The sequence below is a fragment of the Carassius auratus genome, unplaced genomic scaffold (genome assembly GCF_003368295.1).
Source record: "Carassius auratus strain Wakin unplaced genomic scaffold, ASM336829v1 scaf_tig00214657, whole genome shotgun sequence".
In the NCBI taxonomy this organism is placed as follows: Eukaryota; Metazoa; Chordata; class Actinopteri; order Cypriniformes; family Cyprinidae; genus Carassius; species Carassius auratus.
The window spans coordinates 183,639-205,792 of record NW_020527754.1 but is presented as its reverse complement, the minus strand read 5'-3'; the positions used below and the strand labels follow the sequence as shown (position 1 = coordinate 205,792).

The following is a 22,154-nucleotide window of genomic DNA, read 5'->3' as shown; positions in this document are numbered from 1 at the left end:
CCCGAACTAATTAAAATGATTCACGTTCCGAACCCCCAAACAGACTCAAATGATTCGCGATCCCGCTCCGAACTCCCAAACTGACTCAAATGATTCGCGAACTCGCTCCGAACTCCCGAACTGACTCAAATGATTCATGCTCCGAACTCCCAAGCGCACTCAAATGATTCGCGAACCAAAAATCTAACTAACAAATTAAAAGACTAACAATTTATGATAAATCATTAAAAATCACACAACAATACATTAGTAACAATAGTATATAATACAACAATAAAATGTTTTTAAAAACAAGACTAACTATTTATAATAAAATAGAAAAAAAAACAGAACAATACATTAGTAACAATAATAATAATAATAGCATATAATACAACATTAAAATATGTTTTAAAAACAAGACTAAAGAACAATTTATAATTAAAAATTGAAATTACTGTGACATAATGCAACAATAAAAATCAGTTTGTAAACACGACTAATTAATTTATAATTAGTAATTAAAATCAGTTTATATATAATAATCATGAATGAACCCCTAAAAGGTTCCATATAAAACCTTTTTGGTTTTGGTTACAAAGAACCCTAAAGGGGTTCTGTATAGAACCTTTTAGGGGTTCCAAATACATAGCGCCTGATAGAACCTTTTAAGGTATTATATAGAACCTTTTCTTAAGTGTAGAGTGGATGGTTCATGAAGCTTCGCATGAGGAAAATGAGGAAACACTAGATATGGTTGGACTTTTTCAATACATATTGACCATATGGTTACCACGGATAAGATAACATGTTGGCTATCTACTGTGATAGCTAATACAGTTACAAAGCATCTGTCTTTACCTACAAAAATACTTCACTACATTAATGAAAAGTGAAAAAAAAATAAAAGAATGATGAGTGCTTTTCATTACTGAGAGAGGATGAGATTTTGCCATGGACTGGTCTATGGTCGGCTGTAGAGGGATTAATCAGCATTAGCAATGGTAGCTTGGCTCTAATGGGATTCCCAGAGCTCACTAATCAGTTAATACACACATGATTCAATCCAGTGCTCTTTAAACAGCAGCAGATCTATCCTGAGCTCTACACACAGCCAGGCACCCAGCTCAGGCTTCAAAACTGCTATTTCTGACCATGGCCAAAGCCCAAGTGTGTTAAAGCAGTTACTTTTCTTGTGCACAAGGAGGTCAAACCACTTGCCAAATGAATTATGCAAAATAGGCTAAAAATGCACTGTATCTATGCTGACAGATTTTTAATTGATATTCCATTAATGAAAGTAGGCTCCATTTGAGCAGTTGTGACTTTTTAAAAGAAGGATCATAAGCGATTAATTATTCAACAGTAATGGATCAATTCCATCTTTGCCAGCCATTAAGTGTAAACTAAGAATATGATATCTAAACAGGACAGGGATGTGTTTCACTGATTTTCACCTTCTTTGCTAAAACATGGCAAGCATTATATCATGGTGGAATAGCATGACTGATTCTTAGACACGGTTGACTGGTATGTTATTGATGGAAATGTTCAGTAGAAAGAAGATAATATAAAGTAGCAGAGAGGTTAAACTAGGTGAGGGTGGCTTAAGCTGAAGGAGAGTATTAGCTCTGCTAAAAACAACTGAAAAGAATAGGGCTCCTGGCCAATGTAAACACAAGTTCATTTATAAAGTTCAGCAGCATAGATACAGTTAATAAAGTATGGTTAATAATTTGAAAATTATATTTATTTTGGTTAACTTCAGTTTAACTGAAGCATTGACAATTATCACAAATTTGAAACAGATATATAAATGATATTTACTGAATTTAGAATAAAATCTGTTGAGGAAAACGGACTGAGGATGTATTTCACCCATCACTCACACACTTTCTATAGTCGAGAGACTTCCCAGACCAGATACAATACAGCTGTGTTATGTCAGCTGCACTTTAAAATGGATCACTACCCACAACTGCCTGGCATCACTTGAGAGAGTATCTTCATTATTATATGTCTTCATATAGCTCTGATGCAATCTTAAAATGAATGGAAGACTTTGCCATTGATTCCAGAAACCTAAAGAGCCATTCTCAGAAAACTCTGATTTCAACAACTATTATTTAAAGATCGTTATAACAAAGAATCATTACTCCAAGCGTTAAGAAAATAAAATAAAATAAAAAACAGTAACATGCACTTACTATAAATAGGCTACTTGATGAATTCATATAGAGGTATTCAGCTATTAATTTTAATTCACATTATTATTGTTATTAATTATGAAAGATAAAAACAGCAAATGACATGCCATGATGAATTAATCTGGAAATGTTTATTTTTAATTTACATTAAAAATAATAAATAAATAAATGGGCACAATGGCTAGAATTCACAAGAAAGTGTTCAGCTATTAATTTTAACTAGCATTATTATTGGTAACTGATAAGTCAATGCATGATGAATTAATCTTGTTCATTTAATAAGTTTTTGTCAATGAAAATAATAATAATAATAATAAATTATTATTATTATTATTATAATATAAAATTAGCTTGTCTGGCATTTAATGAATGATTGATTAATCTGAAGTGTTCATCTATAATTCACATTATTATTATTAAATTGACATGGCGACACTTAATGTATGCAGTTTTCCTGTAACAGCGCACATCTCAGAGGAAGTGTGTGCGGAAGGAGCGTCATTCACAGGAGAGGCACTGAGTGAGTGAGTGAGAGTCAGTTATTATGCTTCTTTGGGCTCGCTGACAGAACATTTAGGAGCTTTATGTTCTACCAGACTATGCAGCTGAAAACAAGCGGTGAGGGAATTAAAACATGAAATTACATCCTGTATGGTTAGGTTATGATAGAGTTAATATAGAGTTAATATGTCTAAAGAGCATGTTCAGCCAATTGTTTTAGTAATGACACTAAATATTATACACACCCTTTCTAGACCGGTAATTTCTTCTGTTCTTCAGAGTATTTGTATATTATTATACCAGTTTATTAACTCCATGAAAAAAAAGAAAAACACTGTTAAACGTTATTATTTACTAAAATGTTTACATTCATGTTTTTCTTAAAAATCGCTCATAGTACGTTAACCCGACTGACTGGAATGATAAAGGAAAACATAATTTTTTCACAAACCTGTCTGATACAATAAAACCCGCAAAAAATGAAACATATTTGTCAGTTGTGCCTATAAATGTAAAAAGTGCTCAAGTGCAGCGGGATCTGTTTTAAATGTCACTTTATGTGCTCCAGCGGTAGGCCCCAAATCATCCTGCGGCTTTCCTACTGTGAGTGAACGGAAAAGAGGGTCCTGGTTTTGCGTGAAGTCCGGCTTTTTACCGCTGGACGCCGGTGCGTCGCAGTAACCTCTTGAGAGCAAGAGCGACATCTGGCGGAAAAAGTCATCATGACAGGTATGAGCTGCTATGATACTACATCATTCAGGGTCCAATGCATGTCGAAATTTTGAATCGCTTACTGCAGTGTATGTAACGAACGGGTAATGAATCCCAGCAAAAAATGACCATGGTAAACTAGTAACTACAGTATTTAGTTACTATGACCTCATTGCAAACTGGTTACAGTAGTACACTGAAATGAAAGTGAAATTTGGTTTAAATACTGGTCCAGTTTTGGCCGTTAGACGGGTTTGCAGGTAAAAAATGGCAGCTTTATTAACGAGTTCTGCGAAAAACCTTTAATTAGCTGGTTGACATGCAGAGTAAGTTATGTGATTGTGTTTAATTTTCCACGTCAGTGTGTCTGATGGAAGCAGTTATGGCCAGTTTCCCAGATGCAACTTTAAATTGTCAATGCATAAACTCCACAGCTTAAAAGTTTCCTGAAAAGTTTTAGCAGACCTTTAAAGTCAGCACGAAATGGAAATTCATACATTTTCTATAATCTATTTTCTAAATGTTTCTTAATGGTCTTACTGTGAACAATTTACCTATGCGTATGGATAAAAAAAAAAAAAAACTATTACCTTTTAATTTTTACATTTCATTTGCATTGAATCATTTAGTATTATTTAGAATTAATCCATAATTAATCAATCTTCTGGTTAATGTCAGACTTTCTGGTGATGTATGTTGGATTTAAGGTGAAGTCACATTTACTGTTGCCCTGTGAAATTTAGCAGGCAGAGTCCAGTTGTTTCAGTAGGAGTCTGTGTAATGCGGAGTTGCTTGAGGTTTTATAATTTCCCTCAGGTTAATCAAATTTGTTGCACTGACCAACAGAAAGCTGCTTGGTTTGAAAGTGACTTTTACGAGCTGTGCTTTAGTCATTGCTACACTATAGACTACAGACAATGGTTTTTGTTTTTCACAAAATTGTGCTTTATGTGAATCTTTCCACCTAAACTCCGTCCTTTCTTATGATTGACAGCAAGCTCACATTCATATTTGCCTCCATCCAATCAACAGCCGATGGATAGAACCAGTTACCTGCCCTACGTTCTTTTCTTTTCAATAAAACTCAAATTGATTGTTACAGTACAGAAGAAAAGAGCTGCCGCTACTTCAGTCACTTTGCATCTTTGAGGTTGTTTCTTAAAGCCAGGCCTGAAATGAAATCTGCAAACTTTTTTTCTTTTTTTCTCTGTGCAGATTTTGAGTGCTGCACTGTTAATTGTAGCTGAAGTCATTTGTAAATGACAGTCATTTCCATTCTGCAGGAATCAAAAATGTTTTTTTTTCTTCTTTTGCTGGATTCTGTGGGCACAGATTCCTTTTGGGCCTACATCTAGTCCTGTTTGTAAGGACAGCCCTTGGATTTGGCCGGTTTCCATCTCTCTCTCTCTTTCTCTCCCTCATTAATAAACATCTCACTTACACAATGAGTTCCACTATTCCTCCTCCGTCATTGTTTCAGTAAACTCCAGAGAGAGAGAGAGTGTGGGAGTTTGTCGGACCGTGGAGACAAGGCACGGGAATGTGCCCAGAGCTGAAGGGATGCCATAAGCTGAACAGCCTGCAAAAGACCCTGTGATTGACTTTAAAAAGAAAGACCTCCAAACCTGAGAGACAGCAGGAACCAGGCACTTTACAGGAGCCTTTTTATTTGCTTGCTTCAAAAATCAAGATTTTAAGCAATCAGCAATTCTCGTTTTTCTGAGAGATTATAATTGTTCTAATACTCAGCATTGGATCAATTTGCTAATTTGCTGTCTGCACTTTGTATTTTAGCACATTAGAGGATTATGTGAGCTGCAAGAGAGCAGGCTGCTTTTATACTGATTATTTTCATCCGTGGGTTTATTTAGATAACAAAAGGACGATATTTTAGTTACTTTAAGAGTTGTTTTCGAGCGTTGAAGCTGCTATTCTAATGGCCATGGCTGTCCCTGAACCTGTTGCCACCCGGAGGTTGGCACTGGACTGTCGTACCCTGCTGGATCACCGCCCGAGTCGTGGTAAGAGGTCCCATCTCTGCAAGGATACTGATGTATTCTTCTCACAGAATCAGATTCACTCAGTTGAATGGCATTGTGTTCATGATGCAACTCAAGAGTGATATCATTGCACAGTTTTTAAGTATATGAGTTTGCTTAAGATTTTTCCAATTTGATTGATTTAATCTTTTGAAGTATTGTACATTTTTGAATGAGAGGACAAGTGCTAGTTTAAGAGTGCTATCTGCTAATACAAAACTCTGCCATGATGCAAGAATGTTATGGGTGGTGGCCAGGGTGTTGTCAAAAGCATCTCTAATGAAATTCCTTGCAAATAATGAGAGAGTGCAGAGGTACCTGGATGCTGAAATCGTGACAGATGTGACTGTGACTGACACTTGGCATCTGCGCTCTGGATGGTTTTAATTAAACACATTTAGTTGCTAATAAGCCAAGCCAGATTCCTGTGTAAATGTCAATCGGCTGTTTATGCACTAATATCTTTCCAAGATCCGCTAATGACAATTCTGACAGGTTAGTGTCATATTTTTAATGAAAGTCTTCTAAAAATGTGCACATTCACGATTGCTCCAGCTTCACAGCAACTGGGTTCAACAGAGTATTTTCTCTTTTTTTTTTGTTTGACATTTGCCAATATGTCAGAATTGCTTTGACATTCAAAAAACATTGATTGGTATTTTTATCAGGCACTGAACCTTCAGTTTCATTTTTGACTTTTAGTCTTTTGACATGTAGTCCAGCAGTATTATTTTAGTGTTATATGCTATTATAGTATTTATTAATGTGTATTATCTTTATTATTGTTAATAATAATCCTAAATATACCATATATTAGTATTTTGAATTACCTTTTATATTTATATTTAAAATGTATCATTACAATTTTAGATTAGGTTTCAGCATTTTCTTTATTTTTATTTTATACATGTGTATATATTATAGACAGAGACAGAGAGCTGTAATTGATTTTTAATTCAGTTTTAATATTTTTATTACTGTTATTAAGGAAAAAGTTAGATTTTTAATTTTTTTTAATCTATTATTTTATTTTCGGTTTATTTCAATTAAAGGGGGGTCTAAAGCTATTTCATGCTATTTCATGCATTCAGAGTTATTTACACTGTTAAGTTATTTACACTCCACACATTAACCCCAAATCCCCCCCCTCCCCCCACGACACAGATCCATGAGCGCGGCTATTTTCGGAGAGAATAGTAAGGCTGTATTTTTCTTTTATAAATCTGATGAAACTAAAGCTTCTTCAGAGATATGAAGGATGCAATACTATTCAAGATTAACATGAGATTGGCCAAAACTATGTTTGTTGTGTATGTTTAAATATGATCATAACATGCTTCTTAAACTATTTGGGATAAAATGTCTACAAACCTGATTCCAGAAAAGTTGGGACACTGTACAAATTGTGAATAAAAATGTGGAATGTGGAACTTTCAAATTTCAATATTTTATTCAGAATCCAACATAGATGACATGTCAAATGGTTAAACTGAGAAAATGTATAATTTTAAGGGGAAAATAAGTTGATTTTAAATTTCATGGCATCAACACATCTCAAAAAAGTTGTGACAAGGCCATGTTTACCACTGTGTGGCATCCCCTCTTCTTTTTATAACAGTCCTCAAACATCTGGGGACTGAGAAGACCAGTTGCTCAAGTTTAGGAATAGGAATGTTGTCCCCTTGTCTAATACAGGCTTCTAGTTGCTCAACTGTCTTAGGTCTTCTTTGTCGCATCTTCCTCTTTATGATGCGCCAAATGTTTTCTATGGGTGAAAGTTCTGGACTGCAGGCTGGCCATTTCAGTACCCGGATCCTCCTTCTACGCAGCCATGATGTTGTAATTGATGCAGTATGTGGTCTGGCATTGTCATGTTGGAAAATACAAGGTATTTCCTGGAAGAGGTGACGTCTGGATGGGAGCATATGTTGTTCTAGAACTAGGATATATACCTTTCAGCATTGATGGTGCTTTCCAGATGTGTAAGCTGCCCATGCCACACGCTCTCATGCAACCCCATACCATCAGAGATACAGACTTCTGAACTGAGCACTGATAACAACTTGGGTTGTCCTTGTCCTCTTTAGTCATTTTATGTTAAATATATTCTATTGTGAATAAAATAGTTAATGTTTATGATTTGTAAATTATTCCATTCCTTTTTGACTCTCAATTTGTATAGTGTCCCAACTTTTTTGGAGTCGGTTTGTATTAATTGAGGTGTTGTTATTGCATATCTCTCGCAGTCCAGTGTAACTGCAGCAGGATCTTCAGCATGTGTGAAAGCCTACACATTAGCTGTGCTGTTTGTGTGTCATATGTTTTCCACAGTACACACATGTGAGAGAGAGTGTAGGAGGAGAATGATGGATTTCAAGAGGAAAACCATGCCATCTAAGAGAGAGAGAGAGAGAGAGAAAGGCTATGTTTGGAATAGCATACTAATATATTGCTCTCAAGACTTATTCTGGTGGTAATTATTTCTCAGGGAGCATTTGCTTTTAGTCTTTTTTTTTCTTTCTTTCTTTACTTTAGCTTTTTCCATCTCATGGAGGAGGAACTGATTGAAAAATATATTTTGAACAGTACTATTTATAGAACACATTTTCATTTTTAAAATAGCCATATTTGCGGCAAACAACTTGTCCTCCAACCAATACGCTTGTATAGGTCGTTTGTCCAAATCCCTGAAATATGACCCATCATAGCGTATACTACAATTGCGCCCCTATCAGCAGAAGGTCATTTTCATATTAATGTTTTGTATTTTATTTGCACTCTGATTTGCATTTCGTGTAGCTCAGTTGGTAGATTATTGGGTTATACCTTGATATGTAATCATGCTATCATGGGTTCAATCCCAGGGAACAAACATGCACGTAAAATGTATATGATTAATAAATGTAATTATCAATAAAGATTTGTGGGCCACAATCAAGTAATCAATCCCACAGTATAAATATCGCTGACTTACCTCTATCCATTGACGGTTTATCAGCATCCCTCCTCCACCCCATCTCCTCACATCAAGTTCACTTTATAATATACGGGGAAGGGGGGGTACTCTAGGTTCGGGCCATTCCCGAGCTCGGAGCACTTCCCCGGACAGCACGCCAAATACGCATACCATACCTCAGCTAATTATATGTAAGCGTGAACTAGTGAAATCATAATTTAGCATGATTTTTTGTGAGGGTTTGGTTTAGGGGTGGGGTTAGGTGTGGTCATTCACACAAATAAGCCACCTTGTAAAATATGTACAAATTACTGTGAGATCGGAGTAAATAGTCCACATTTCATTTAAATAAAGGTGCGTTTTGACCCTTTTATTATTATTTTTTTTCTAGATTTATCACAGAAGCAAGAGTACTTTCCTGAATATCAGCATGTATGTGCAATCGCAAATGTGCTCTTAATTTTATACAACAGTACAGCCGAAATGGTGGTTTTATTTTTGAACATCTCGAGTGAATGCCAGTGATTCAGCGATCCATTCTTAAAGGTTACTTGTTTCTTTTTTAATTGAATCTGCTGTTTTTAACAAATATAATTTTAATGATTTAGTTATTCATTTATTAAAACAGTGACTTTCTTCCACCTACTGGTGGTTTAGTTGTCATATTCATTTATCCATGAGGGGTCTAAACCAAAATTTTGTTTAATCAATGTTATTGATTAAAAAATGTAATAAATAAAAAACATTTCAGGCTCCAGAAGGAAAACATTACAAAAAAATGTCTTATTTACTTATAACTGCGCATGAGTTTTATCTTTTGAAGAGCCATGCACATTCTATATTATTTACAGACGTCCTCCTGAAATTTAGTTTACTGTGTAATAGGGTTTGTTTCTGATACTTATACACTACTGTTCAAAAGATTGGGGTCAATAAGATAAAAAAAAAATATATATATGTATGTGTGTATATATATATATATATATATATATATATATATATATATATATACACACAGTTGAACAAAAGTGACCATCAAGAAATGTATGATGTTACAAAATATTTCTATTTCAAATGAATCCTGAAAAAAAACTTATCATTGTTTCCACAAAAATATGAAAAATCACAACTGTTTTCAAATATGATCTGAAGGCTCAAGTAATGATGCAGAAAATTCAGCTTTATCACAGGAATAAATTGCATTTTAAAATATGTTAAAAAATTAATCTTGAAATTGTAATAATTTCACAATATAATTGTTTTTACTGTATTTTTTTATCAAATAAATGCAGCTTTGGTGAGCATTAGAGACGACTTTTAAAAGCATTATAAAATCATACTTCAGAATGGTAACAGTATACATAAACTTTTCTCAGTTTCACATGCTATGCAGTAAGCGGTTAAAGTAGTATTTGATTCTAAACACAACCAGAAAGTGAGAATCTAAGAGGGAGGAGCTTCTGCCGAGAATGAATGAGCACATCCCACTCTCTCCTCCTCTCTCTCTCTCTCTCTCTCTCTAGCCCCTCCCTCTGTGAGTGGTGATTGGTGAGCAGGTGTACACTCATGCGTGCAAAATGAGCGTTATTCTTTTGAGACCTGCATGCGCATGCTGGTGCAATAGCCAAGGTCATCGCAGCAGCATCATAACGTCCCCATCACTGTCCGTTAGCATGTGCGATCTCTCCTGTTTTGTATCGCATCACTTTCAGCCGTCAGAGCAGCAGACCGCATGTGTGTGTGAGCGTTTAGACTGAGTGTCTTCAAAAATCCCTCTGCATCTAAGACGCTGCAGGGAAGGATTGAGAAGAGAGAGCAGCTTCACTGACATCAAGAGCAATGTACGGTAAGCACTGAGCTTTGTTTGTGTGTGTGTGGGTTTTGCAGGGGTTTGTGCGTAATAAAGGGAAACTGGAATCTTCCCTGACTAAATCTTTGAGCACTCGGGCATGACTTCTCTTTAGTACATCCATTGACTCTTGATAAACCCAAGTGTGCACGCTGTCAATCAGACGCTGTCGTGAGATTGCTTTATTGTAGGTTTGTTTGATTGCTCTCATGGTGGCTGGTTTCTTATGTTGTTGAGTTTTCTGAGTCAGTGCATGTTTGTTTGATCTGCTGGTTTGTCTTGGAGATTTTAGCTGAGATGTCATTGTCAATACAGCACATTGTGTACGTTTGATGACCCTTCAGTGCGGTTACTGATCGTGGTGTTAACAGATCACGTTACGGCTGGATCTTCATCGTTCAGGACACAATTCGCCATGTGATGTCAAGTTAGCAGTGCATGCCTGCTCATCATGTCACAGGAGAACTGATTAATTCAAGAAAACTCTGATGATTTTCACCTCACTCTTGCTCTTGGATAGCTCAGGAAACTCAGTGGATTTCTTGTAGTGTTATCATGCTGTTTGTAATATTTCTCGTTTTGGGCTAAAAACATAGTTTAAACCATGTTCATTATGATTTTCCCCTCTAGTTGGGACACTTACACTTATTTCCAGAAATAATCTCCTTTCTTCCTTTTATCTCTAATTTCCAGAAATCATTTAAGAAAATGCACGTTTCACAAATATAATCCACACATTTTTGAACATAGACTTGAAAGTGCATGATCCAAACTTACATTTTTATAATTCATGAATGAAAACCTTTTGTAACATGATATTGATGTACCATTTTCATGGTAATGATAATGTCTGATTTAAAAATGGGTTTCAAAGGATGAATTTTGAGTTTAAAATTTTTCAATTGATATAATTAAATTCTGATGATTTGTAAACTAGCTTTATACATTTTGTTTGTTCTTTCATGTATGACTATTCGGTAACACACTTTACAATAAGGTTCATTAGTTAACTACTTTAGTTAACATGAACTAAGCATGAACAATATTTCTTCAGCATTTATTAATCTTAGTTCATGTTAATTTCAACATTTGATGCATTATTAAAAACAAAAGTTGTGATTGTAAACATTAGTTAATGCACTGTGAATTAACATGAACTATCAATAATCGCCTGTATTTACATTAACTAACATTAATAAAGATTAATAAATACTTTAATAAATGTACTGTTCATTGTTCTTCATGTTAGTTAATACATTAACATTAGCTAATGGAACCTTATTGTAAAGTGTTACTGACTATTCTAACATAATACAAAATGTTAAATGTGCTATTATAATTAAAAATATATATTTTTGGAAAATCACAAAAATCTAACATTTTTATCGCAAATCAATACTTGAAATCCTGGAGGGAACGACTAGGAGATTACAAAACCAATAGTTATTCCATTCACCTATTTAAAGGTGAATTCTGGGGTATCGCATGAACAAAAACACTGTATGGAAGTACCAAGATGTTCATAAATTCTAAGCCACGTTTTCCTCACAGATTGCATTAACTTCCATTTTTATTCCAGATATTTTGCACAGGTTTGCCAGGCAGTGATGATTTTGTTGTGCTAAAAACATGGGATGGATTTTTAAAACACTAATATATATCATTGCCCACATTGGCTCTGTAATTGTACACAATGACAGTAAAGGTGAGTCTAATCTCATCTAATGATCAGTGTAGAAATATAGTTTTTTTAATTCATCATTACTCATATATTGTTGTTGGACTTAGACATTTGAAATCATATGATTGTCAGTGAATGGGTAGCTGGTGGTTTCAGATAGAGGTGTGTGTGTGTGTGTGTTTGTGCTGGAGATGTCTTCTGAGGCGGCCCTCTCCCCTTGCGTGTAAAAATAGAAGAATGTGGATCCTAGCTGTGTGTTATATAACATCACTGAAGGGCAATACAGCATCTCCTTGTGCTGACCCACTGAGCCCTTCACATTGCTGGTTGTATGTGTGTCCTTGTGTTTTCTGAAGATGTACTTCTGTACTTTTAGTGAGATCTCACTACAAATAGTTAAATTAATCTGTAGAAACAATTATAAGTAAGCCAATCTCTGACTGATTCTCAGTTTCTCTCTGGTGCTTTTAAAACAACGGTGTGAGTTTGGGTCCAATGAAAGATGAGATTTAATGTTTCACATTATGCTTTACTCCCAAAAAAGTGAAATAATGACCATACATATATCAACATAATCCATCAGACCTCACATGATTAGTCAACTATCAACAATCATCTAGTAAACGAAAAAAACTAATAAAAATTAAAAAAGTAAAATGCAAAATAATCGCAAAATACAGGTCAGTCTATCACGCTCATCTAAAGGAAAGGTTCTTCTGTGCACTTGATGTTTGCCTGACTAAGATCTTAATGTCAAAATGTTGTGTTGATCTTTGGGAGCAGTAGGGATGCACGATATTATCAAAATTATATATGTGCTTAAAATTGGCATCGGCTCAGGGTGTGTTAGCGATAAGATCACGTCAACAGTGTGGTCATTCTTGAAGCACATTTTTGCCTGAATGATGATTAGACTCACTCTTTTGGATCACCGCATTGATCTATTTGAGAATACAAGTACAGAATGACGCATCAGTAAGTAAATGTTAGATTCTGAAATTAATTTTATATATGCAGATTAATTAATTAATTAACATATAATTAATTTATATATATATATATATATATATATATATATATATATATATATATATATATATATATATATATATATATATATATGCTTATATATATATATATGCTTATATAATCCTATCAAGTTTTTTGTTAAAAACTAACTAAAAATTAAAAATAACTTGTTTATAATCTCTGTACAGGAAAGACTTGGTGTTGTTTTCAAACAAAAGGAAGTATATCAGTATGTGCATCGGCTATTGGCAAAAAAAGGTTTAAAATATCGAAATATCGTGTGCTGATTTGTGTTTACTGATTGTGAAGGGCTTTGCAATATGTCTCTACTTTTTATAATAAAATATATTTTAGCCAAACTTTATGTAGGGCTAATATATTGATATACACTTCTTTCCCATGTTGTTTGCCATGTCCTTATGTCCTCATGATTTGTAATCCCAGAATTTGTAACTGGCTGAATACCCTGTGAAGTGCACTTTTTTTGTGGGGCTCTGTGGAGCATTTGGAGCGTTCATTGTAATCAAGGAACCTTCTCTTCATAATTGAGGCTCCGTTGCAGCTAGGAATGCTGTGCTGACTGTAAATACACAGGTGCCAGATAGATTCAGCCTTGTGAGCAGCACTGATTGCTGATGACTGACAGTCTATGTGTGGTAGACAAACTTCATGTACTCGTGATAGTTGTTCTGTGTTACTAAAGTTGAGGCTGTTTGACTACTTAACAAGTAAATACATGGACATGAAATATTGATATTTAACTGTCTTGTAGATTGTCTTAAAGCTTTCACTTTTTGGATTTGTTCTTTCTCACTGCTCATTTCTACACTAATTATTGGCAGGTGCTGCAGTAAAACAATATTGGTCCCTTGTTATAATGAATGAGTAGCACTGATCGACAATTTCATATATATGGCATGATGATAGATCAGATCAAATAGCAGAATTAGTTTAGCCCTGTAGATGAGAATCTTTTCAAGGCACTGATTCTATACACTTGTCTTTTGCTTTATTTGGGGAAAGGATGGTGCATGTATGCTTTTGCTCGAAGCCATGTGGCATCAGAGAGGGGAGCAGATTTGTTTCTGATGAAGGAAACAGTTGGAGATGCTTCCTGCTGTTTGAGTGACCGTCATTAGCATCATCATCCCCTTCCTTCCCTTCCTCTCTAATCTCCTTCCTTCTGTCTGTTTTTAATAAGCATTTTCTTCTCTTTCTCTGTATCAGTCTGTATAGAATGTGTTTGGATATACTGATTTCAACAGCTTTGCCCAAGTGACACAGTTTGGTTGGCCTGTTGACACCGCAGATTAATCAATGGTGAGAGTTAGCATCTCAGATTCTGGCACAAAAAGAGGACATCGAGAGTTCACGCTTTCCCATCTGTGGCTAAACTATTGCTATAGTAATGTACACCACAGAGAATATGAGCTGTTCTGCTCTCTGAGAGTTTAAGTGGTGTTAGTGTAGTGTTCTGTGCGGTATGCAAAATGCATCACTTGTCAGTGTGAAAAAACTTCCCAGACATCATTAACTCCATCTTTGGGACTGGTGTAAGCGAGTTTCTGACCAGTTTTCAGAAACGTATTTGTTAAAGACCATCTCTCTGTGTCTTTATCTGCATGAGGGAGATTTTAATTTGTAGGAGAGAGACCCAAGAAGGCAACACAGCTGTTTGTGAGGGGGTGGCAGCACTGGCTGTCAGTGTGGTGCCATCTCTGTCTGTTCATGTGGGTACAGAGTCACGGCGCAGTGCAGCAGCTCTCCTTCTCACACGTGGCACCAGCATTATCATAAAACCTACAAACCCCAAAGGAGCAGTTAAGCCAACAATTGTATTTCTATCATCATTTACTCACCTCCATGTCTTTCAAAATGGTGTATGATTCACAAAAGTGTTTCGCAGAATCTCAGAGGTGGATGGGGACCAGGGGCTTTCAGGCTTTAGAAAAGAGGTTAAAAGCACCATAAAAGTATCAGTAATCCATAAGTCTTTTGAAATCTTATGATAGAGTTGTGTGTGGAACTTACTTGAAATTTGATTATCGCGGTCACACATCATTCAAAAGTTTGGGGACAGTAAGACTTAAAAAAAAGTATTTATTAGTAAGCATGCATTAAATTAACTATAAGTGATATACAGTTTTTATAAATGGTGTTCTTATTATTTTTTCTATTAATAAAAGAATAGAACAATATGCAAGAAAAATTTCAACATTGTTAATAAGAAATGTTTCTTGAGCAGCAAACCAGCATATTAGAATGATTTCTGAAGGTTCATTTGACACTGAAGACTGGAGTAATGATGCTGAAAATTCATCTTTTCATCACAGGAATAAATTACATTTTTAACATATTCAAATTAGAAACTGTTACTGTTTTACTGTATTTTCGACCAAATAAATGCTGCCTTGGAGAGCATAAGAGGCTGTACGATAGTACAGGTGCATCTCAATAAATTACATTGTCATGGAATGTTCATTTTTTTTCAGTATTTCAACTAAAATTGTGAAACTCGTGTATTAAATAAATTAAATGCTTTTGCTTTAATTACTGCCTCAGTTCAGCGTGGCATGGAGGTGATCAGTTTGTGGCACTGCTGAGGTGGTATGGAAGCCCAGGTTTCTTTGACACTGGCCTTCAGCTCATCTGAATTTTTTGGTCTCGTTTCTCATTTTCCTCTTGACAATAGGGGTTCAGGTCTGGTGAGTTTACTGTCCAGTCATTTAACCAACTTTTGGTGCTTTTGGCAGTGTGGGCAGGTGCCAAATCCTGCTGGAAAATGAAATCAGCATCTTCAAAAGGCTGGTCTGCTGAAGAATGCATGAATTGCTCTAAAATTTCTTGGTAAACTGGTGCAGTGACTTTGGATTTCAAAAAACGCAATGGACCAACACCAGCGGATGACATTGAACCCCAAATCATCACAGACTGTGGAAACTGTGGAAGCACTGGACTTCAAGCAACTTGGGCTATGAGCTTCTCCACCCTTCCTCCAGACCTTGGTGTCAAAATTAAATACAAAACTTGCTCTCATCTGAAAAGAGGACTTTGGACCACTGGGCAATAGTCCAGTTCTTCTTCTCCTTAGCCCAGGTAAGACGCCTCTGATGTTGTCTGTGGTTCAGCAAATTCCTTGACACGTCTGTGTGTGGTGGCTCTTGATGTCTTGACCCCAGCCTCAGTCCATTCCTTGTGAAGTTTACTCAAATTCTTGAATCAATTTTGCTTGACAATCTTCATAAGGCTGCGGTTCTCTTGATTGGTTGTGCATCATTTTCTTCCGCACTTTTTCCTTCAACTCAACTTTCTGTTAACATGCTTGGATACAGCACTCTGTGAACAGCCAGCTTCTTTGGTAATGAATGTTTGTGGCTTACCCTCCTTGTGAAGGGTGTCAATGAATGTCTTCTGGACAACTGTCAGATCAGTCTTTCCCATGATTGTGTAGCCTAGTGAACCAAACTGAGAGACCATTTGAAGGCTCATGAAACCTTTGCAGGTGTTTTGAGTTGATTAGCTGGTTGGCATGTCACCATATTCACATTTTTTTGAGATTTAATTGGTGAGTTTTTGTTAAATGTGAGCCAACATTACTACACAAACTACTTCAGTTTATGTGCATTGAAATATTTAATACACAAGTTTCACAATTTGAGTTGAATTACTGAAATAAATTAACTTTTCTACGACATTCTAATTTATTGCGATGCACCTGTATGTATTCTAGGGCTGTCACTTTTGCGAAAAATCTAATTTGAAAGGATATCGATTATCATGCAATGTATTCGAATATATTCGAATATCTGCGTGCCCACTCCAACCACAAACCCACCCCCCACCCCCACCCGCGAAAAAAAAACAAAAAAACGTAGCCTAAGGGGCTGTTAACATATCACGCCTAAAAACGCGTGGAAAACGCTAGGCGTGCTGCTTTCTCCTTCTCCAAAGTGCTCGGGCAGTTGCACTCCTGAGGCGTCTGCTGTTGCTAAGCAACCATGACCTGCTCTCTCAATGAATACGCGGAAATTTCAGCAAAGGATAAATGGATTTGCAGCGTGCCAGTCGCTTCCATTATGAGCGTGCATACATTGGAAATAAGGAACATGTGCGCAAAAGACGCGATATGTGAACAGCCCCTAATGGAGATTCAATCACAAATGTTTAACAGGGAGTCATAAACAGGACTATCTGGATTATTCTTTTTTTTTTTTTTTTTTTTTTACTTAATGTTTGAAACAGCAGGTTATCAACTTAGAATATCAATTTATATGAAGTGCCACTATGCATATCCCACAACATTAGGCTAAATGAAAAAATAAAATAAAAAAAGATTCAGAACAGGCACAAACAATAATGTGACAACTTAAACAGCAGCAGGAGTAATGTGTATATAGCCTAGCCTAATTAATTTCTTAATATTGTTTGCAAGAAAAACCAGTCTATCAACTTGATCTGGATTAAGTGCGGGTCTCTTTTTATTTACAGTGTTCCCTGTGGTGGAGAACACACGTTTGGAGCACACAGACGTGCCTGGCTATTACAGTAGCTCTTATTTGCTTGATTTGGTCATGGGCCTATGCTACAATACGTCTAGAGTGCCCTCTACTGGATAAGATGGCAAAGAATAAATGAAAAATAAATAAAAAAACAGTCTAATCATAGACTGTAAAAAATGCGCTACACATGGCATTTTAAAAACCGGACATTTTTTTAATAGTTCGATTACGGATATTTCACGTCATGTTCGAATGCATATTCGAATATCGAATAAAAAGTGACAGCCCTAATTTATTCTGCTGTGCTTACACTATATTCCAATTCTTCTAAAGCCATATGATAGCTTTGTGTTAGAAAATATATTTGCAAATAGTCTTTTACTTTTTATATGATGCTCAGAAGCATTAGTTGTTCTGTTTTTGCAAAAAAAATTAATATGATAAAGTACTATACGAGAACTATTTTCAGTGAATAATGACTTATTTACTTTCATTGTATATGCAAAAGAGCAGCCTGAATATTTTACTTTTGCATTTCATGGATGAAATGAAGTCAATGGGATGAGGATGGAACATAAATGGGTTCAACATAAACAGGACATTGAGTTGAGCCGTGGAGTAAAGCTTCTCTTTGAAGTCAAAATGGAGCAGAAGCTAAAAATAGAAGCGCCTTGGCTCTTTTTTCTCAAACACTCATTTTAGCGGAGCAGATCAGAAAAACCATTCGCAGATCGGAATATTTTCCCCTCAATGACGTCATTCAGAGATTAAGGTCTTTCTGCTCTCAAGATGAGCCAGATCTCCGTGAAATCTGTTTTGTGACTTCACAAATGGATTTTATCTTACTATAGTTTTCAGTTAATACTGTGGAAGAAAACAGGTTTATCCTTGCCTCCAGATGTTCATTGTTGCGCCGTCATGCTATTCAGTGGGACACATGTGACTCATCACTGCTGAGTTGCTTGGGCCAATCGGATCACAGATTTCCTTCTGCATTTTTATTGCTGATTTTAGACTATGTGTTATATTTTGCATGATTTTCCACAAATTTGTCAATGTTTGACAAATGCAGTTTGTGCCATCTCTGACCTTCATGAAGGACCGTCCAAAAGCCCACACATCGCCTTGTGAACTTCCCACTAAATTTCACTAATGGCTTGACCTCCTCTTGCCCCAAATCCCGCCCCCCCCAACCCCAACCCACCAATGGTATCGCAATACCATTTCTAATAACACAAGGTCATAGCCTCTATTTCTGGAAGAGTGTATATTGTAAGCTAAAAATGTTTACAATATTGTCTCAGATTTTGGTCATTAACATTATATATTAGACATTGCTTGTCTCCTATTTCAAGAAATGTTATATGTAAGATAACAGGCTTGTGAGGAATACGACACTCTGTCAATGTCTGATATCACTTTCTGTGGTGTTGATGACAACCCAGAACCCTTTTAATGATGCCATTTGTGGGTGGAAATCAGCTGTCTTTCTAAAATCAATGCCATTTTGCTTACAGAAATGAATCCTTAACCACATTTGCTCTTGATTTTTCTCTCTCTGCAGGGGTGTGTGGTTGTTGTGGAGCGCTGAGGCCACGCTACAAGAGACTGGTGGACAACATCTTCCCTGAAGACCCAGAGGTGAGAGCATCCCTTCTGTCTCAAATCCATTCTTCACAGAGAGCCTATTTACAGCCAAACAGCCCTCGTTCGCCTCTCAAACCTCTTATTTGCAATTATCTGCATTTATGCTCTTGGCAGATGCTTGCTGTTCAAGACCACTTAAAAGAAAGTGCATTTAATGTGTAAGAGGCAATTACCAAAGCAGGTGTCTGAGGATGCAAGCTGAGGCAGAGTTCAAATCCATTTTATGTTATTTTCTCAAAAGCTATCCACCTGTAATACCTCCTTCAGCTCATGTTCATGAACCTGTGTGCTGTGGCAGTTCAGTAAATTCGTGTTCAATGTGGGTTAAAACCAGCAGGGGTGAACATTACTATAATGATTCTCCAGCTACAGAGAAACTCCTACAGATAACTTTCTTCTTTAGCACCAAAAACTGACTGTCCATATAAATAGACTGATCTGTATGCCACATTATTGTCTCCCTAAAGCTTGGATTATTTAATTTTTTAAGACTCAACTAGTCAGTGAGGTACTTGCAAGTTTATCTGCAATGTTTTAAGCATCAATTTGATATTTTTTTAACAGCAGTAGACGTCAACTGAACTGAACTGAAAGTCATTTCCAACTTAGACTCAACTTGTTAAAACATTTTTAGAGAAGTTGCATCCTTTTAAAGTGCTGCAGCCATCTAAGCAGCACTTTTGTAACAAATTCACTGTCTTTATTCAAGACTGTTCCTGTCGCTACCATAGGTCACCAGCTGTGAGCAAGATTCCCATTACTATGCAGAATGCATAAGTCTTCTTCTTGGAGGACTGTGATAGTTTTTGTCACCCTGTCGAAGTTTATTTTTGCATTTTGTCTACATTCTGTTTGAATGCTAATATGCATCCCATGTAGGACTGCACAATTTATTTTTACCATATTGGTAAACACCTGATATGGATTGATTATGGATGTTTATTTATGCATGCTTATTTCCCCTTTTTTTTATTTTAAAGGTCTAATGAATAATACTATTAAATGTAATCTTTAGAAATCTTTAGTTTTCCTTACTTTCATTTATAATTGCTTGATACTTGAATTGACTTGTAAGATCAGATGTGAATTTTCATGAATTTTGACAATGATACACTGCCATTCAAAAGTTTGGGTTCAGTATGTTTTCTTTTTTGTTTTGTTAATTGAAATAAAATACTTTCATTCAGAAAGAAGATCAAGATCAAGACCAAAAAGATTGAAACGTAATTCTTGCCCTGTTCCAAGTGTGCTGTGTTGATGATATTGATACTTTCTGTGTGTGTTTGTCTGTAGGATGGGTTGGTGAAGGCCAACATGGAGAAACTGACTTTTTATGCTCTGTCAGCTCCAGAGAAGTTGGATCGGATCGGGGCGTACCTGTCTGAGAGATTGTCTCGTGATGTAGCTAGACACCGTTATGGGTACTGAAATTCATAATAAGCCTGGTCTGATATAGCCATATTGTACACCATAATACACCTCTTGCCCATATTCAATGTGTATTTGTCTCTTCAGGTATGTGTGTATTGCGATGGAAGCCCTCGACCAGCTGCTAATGGCCTGTCACTGTCAGAGTATCAACCTGTTCGTGGAGAGTTTCCTGAAGATGGTGCGGAAACTCCTGGAGGCTGACAAGCCCAACCTGCAAATCCTGGGAACAAACTCGGTCTGTACACACTGTTGTATGGTAGTTCACTGACACAGAGGGTACTGCACTGAACTCCAGTATTCTATAAAATGTATTTAAAAAATCTTTATCAAATGATCACAAATCGAAGGAATGTTTAAGAAAATTAAAGGAGTAGTTCACCCAAAAAAATGTATTAGCTGCAATATTACACGCTCTCTGGCCAAACAAGATGTAGATTGATTTTGCTTCTTCACCAGAACAGATTTGGAGAAATTTAGCATTGCATCACTTGCTCACCAATGGATCCTCTGCAGTGACTGTGTACCATTAGAACAAGAGTTCAAACAGCCAATAAAAACATCACAATAATCCACAAGTAATTCACATGGCTCTAATGCATCAATTTACGTCCTGTGAAGCAAAAAGCACTGTATTTGTAAGAAACAAATCCATCAACCAAATTACCACTTTTTTGTCACAATCTAATTGTAAAAGTATGTAATATTGCCCTTTTAATGCTATGTATTTTTCTGTATTTATTTTAAATGAAAACTTTAGCCAGCTATATAAAAGTATGTTTGCTGATGAGCATTGCAGATGAGTCATAAACAAGCACACACACTGCAGTGCATCCAACTAAATGCAATCAGGACATGGACATAAATTCCAACTTAATTAAAGATCAAAATGAGTAATCTAGGGCATTGAACATGCACCCACATTAAACTCATAAAATGCAGTACTTAAACTCAGGGTGACTAACCTATTTTATTTTATTCTGTAACATCCAGAACCACCTTAGCTACTGCATGCTGCAGATATAAAGCCCCCTTTTAAACAGGTTTATTTCTCAGTGGTGTTTAACATGACCTTATTTACCTGGAAATGCTAGGACAGAGATGCGTTAGTCTGAACTGCACCCACATCTGTTCTCTGAAGGCTCAGTCGGTTCGGCAAAGACCAAATTGCATAATAGGAAGGAGATGTAGGTCCAGAGTTTGCAATGCAATTATTTATTAATTACAGATTTGATATGCAGGCACTAGTTTAAAATGAGTCATTAAATAATTAAATAATCATTTATCAGTTCACTACTATTTAAAGATTAATGCATTTTATGTTTATTTTATTCATGACTTATCTCGATCTGAAATAGCTCAAATCTATAAATAACCTAAAACCTGTTAAATGATCAAATATTTATTTTTTAGCTTGAAACAAATACGGTAAGACTTTCTGTATAACAGATTAGTTCATGTACATGAAATATTTATATACATGCAAATATCTATCTGAATGTGTGAAATTATTTGTGAATAAAATACATGATTCATACATGGTTAATGACATTTTTAACTATTCAAATCTGCATTACCTAATGACCCTTTCCTAATCTTAAAATAATGTGTTAATGTTATTAATTTAA

At 35.9% G+C, this 22,154-nt stretch overlaps 1 protein-coding gene across 3 annotated transcripts in view; it reads left to right on the top strand.

Moving 5' to 3' along the window:
• The first annotated feature begins 2,693 nt into the window (after nt 1–2,693).
• Nucleotides 2,694–22,154, top strand: part of LOC113092563 (protein EFR3 homolog B) — a 30,919-nt gene continuing 11,458 nt past the window's right edge. The window contains exons 1-5 of one of the 3 annotated variants that reach the window (XM_026258183.1): nt 2,694–2,804; nt 3,256–3,416; nt 19,016–19,092; nt 20,392–20,519; nt 20,614–20,764. In XM_026258183.1, the coding sequence (XP_026113968.1) occupies nt 3,410–3,416; nt 19,016–19,092; nt 20,392–20,519; nt 20,614–20,764 (363 nt within the window). In that variant the 5' untranslated portion in view covers nt 2,694–2,804; nt 3,256–3,409. Of the gene's footprint in view, nt 2,805–3,255; nt 3,417–5,082; nt 5,420–9,953; nt 10,240–19,015; nt 19,093–20,391; nt 20,520–20,613; nt 20,765–22,154 lie in introns of those variants that run through there. The other 2 variants (XM_026258182.1, XM_026258184.1) reach the window with 2 other exon arrangements.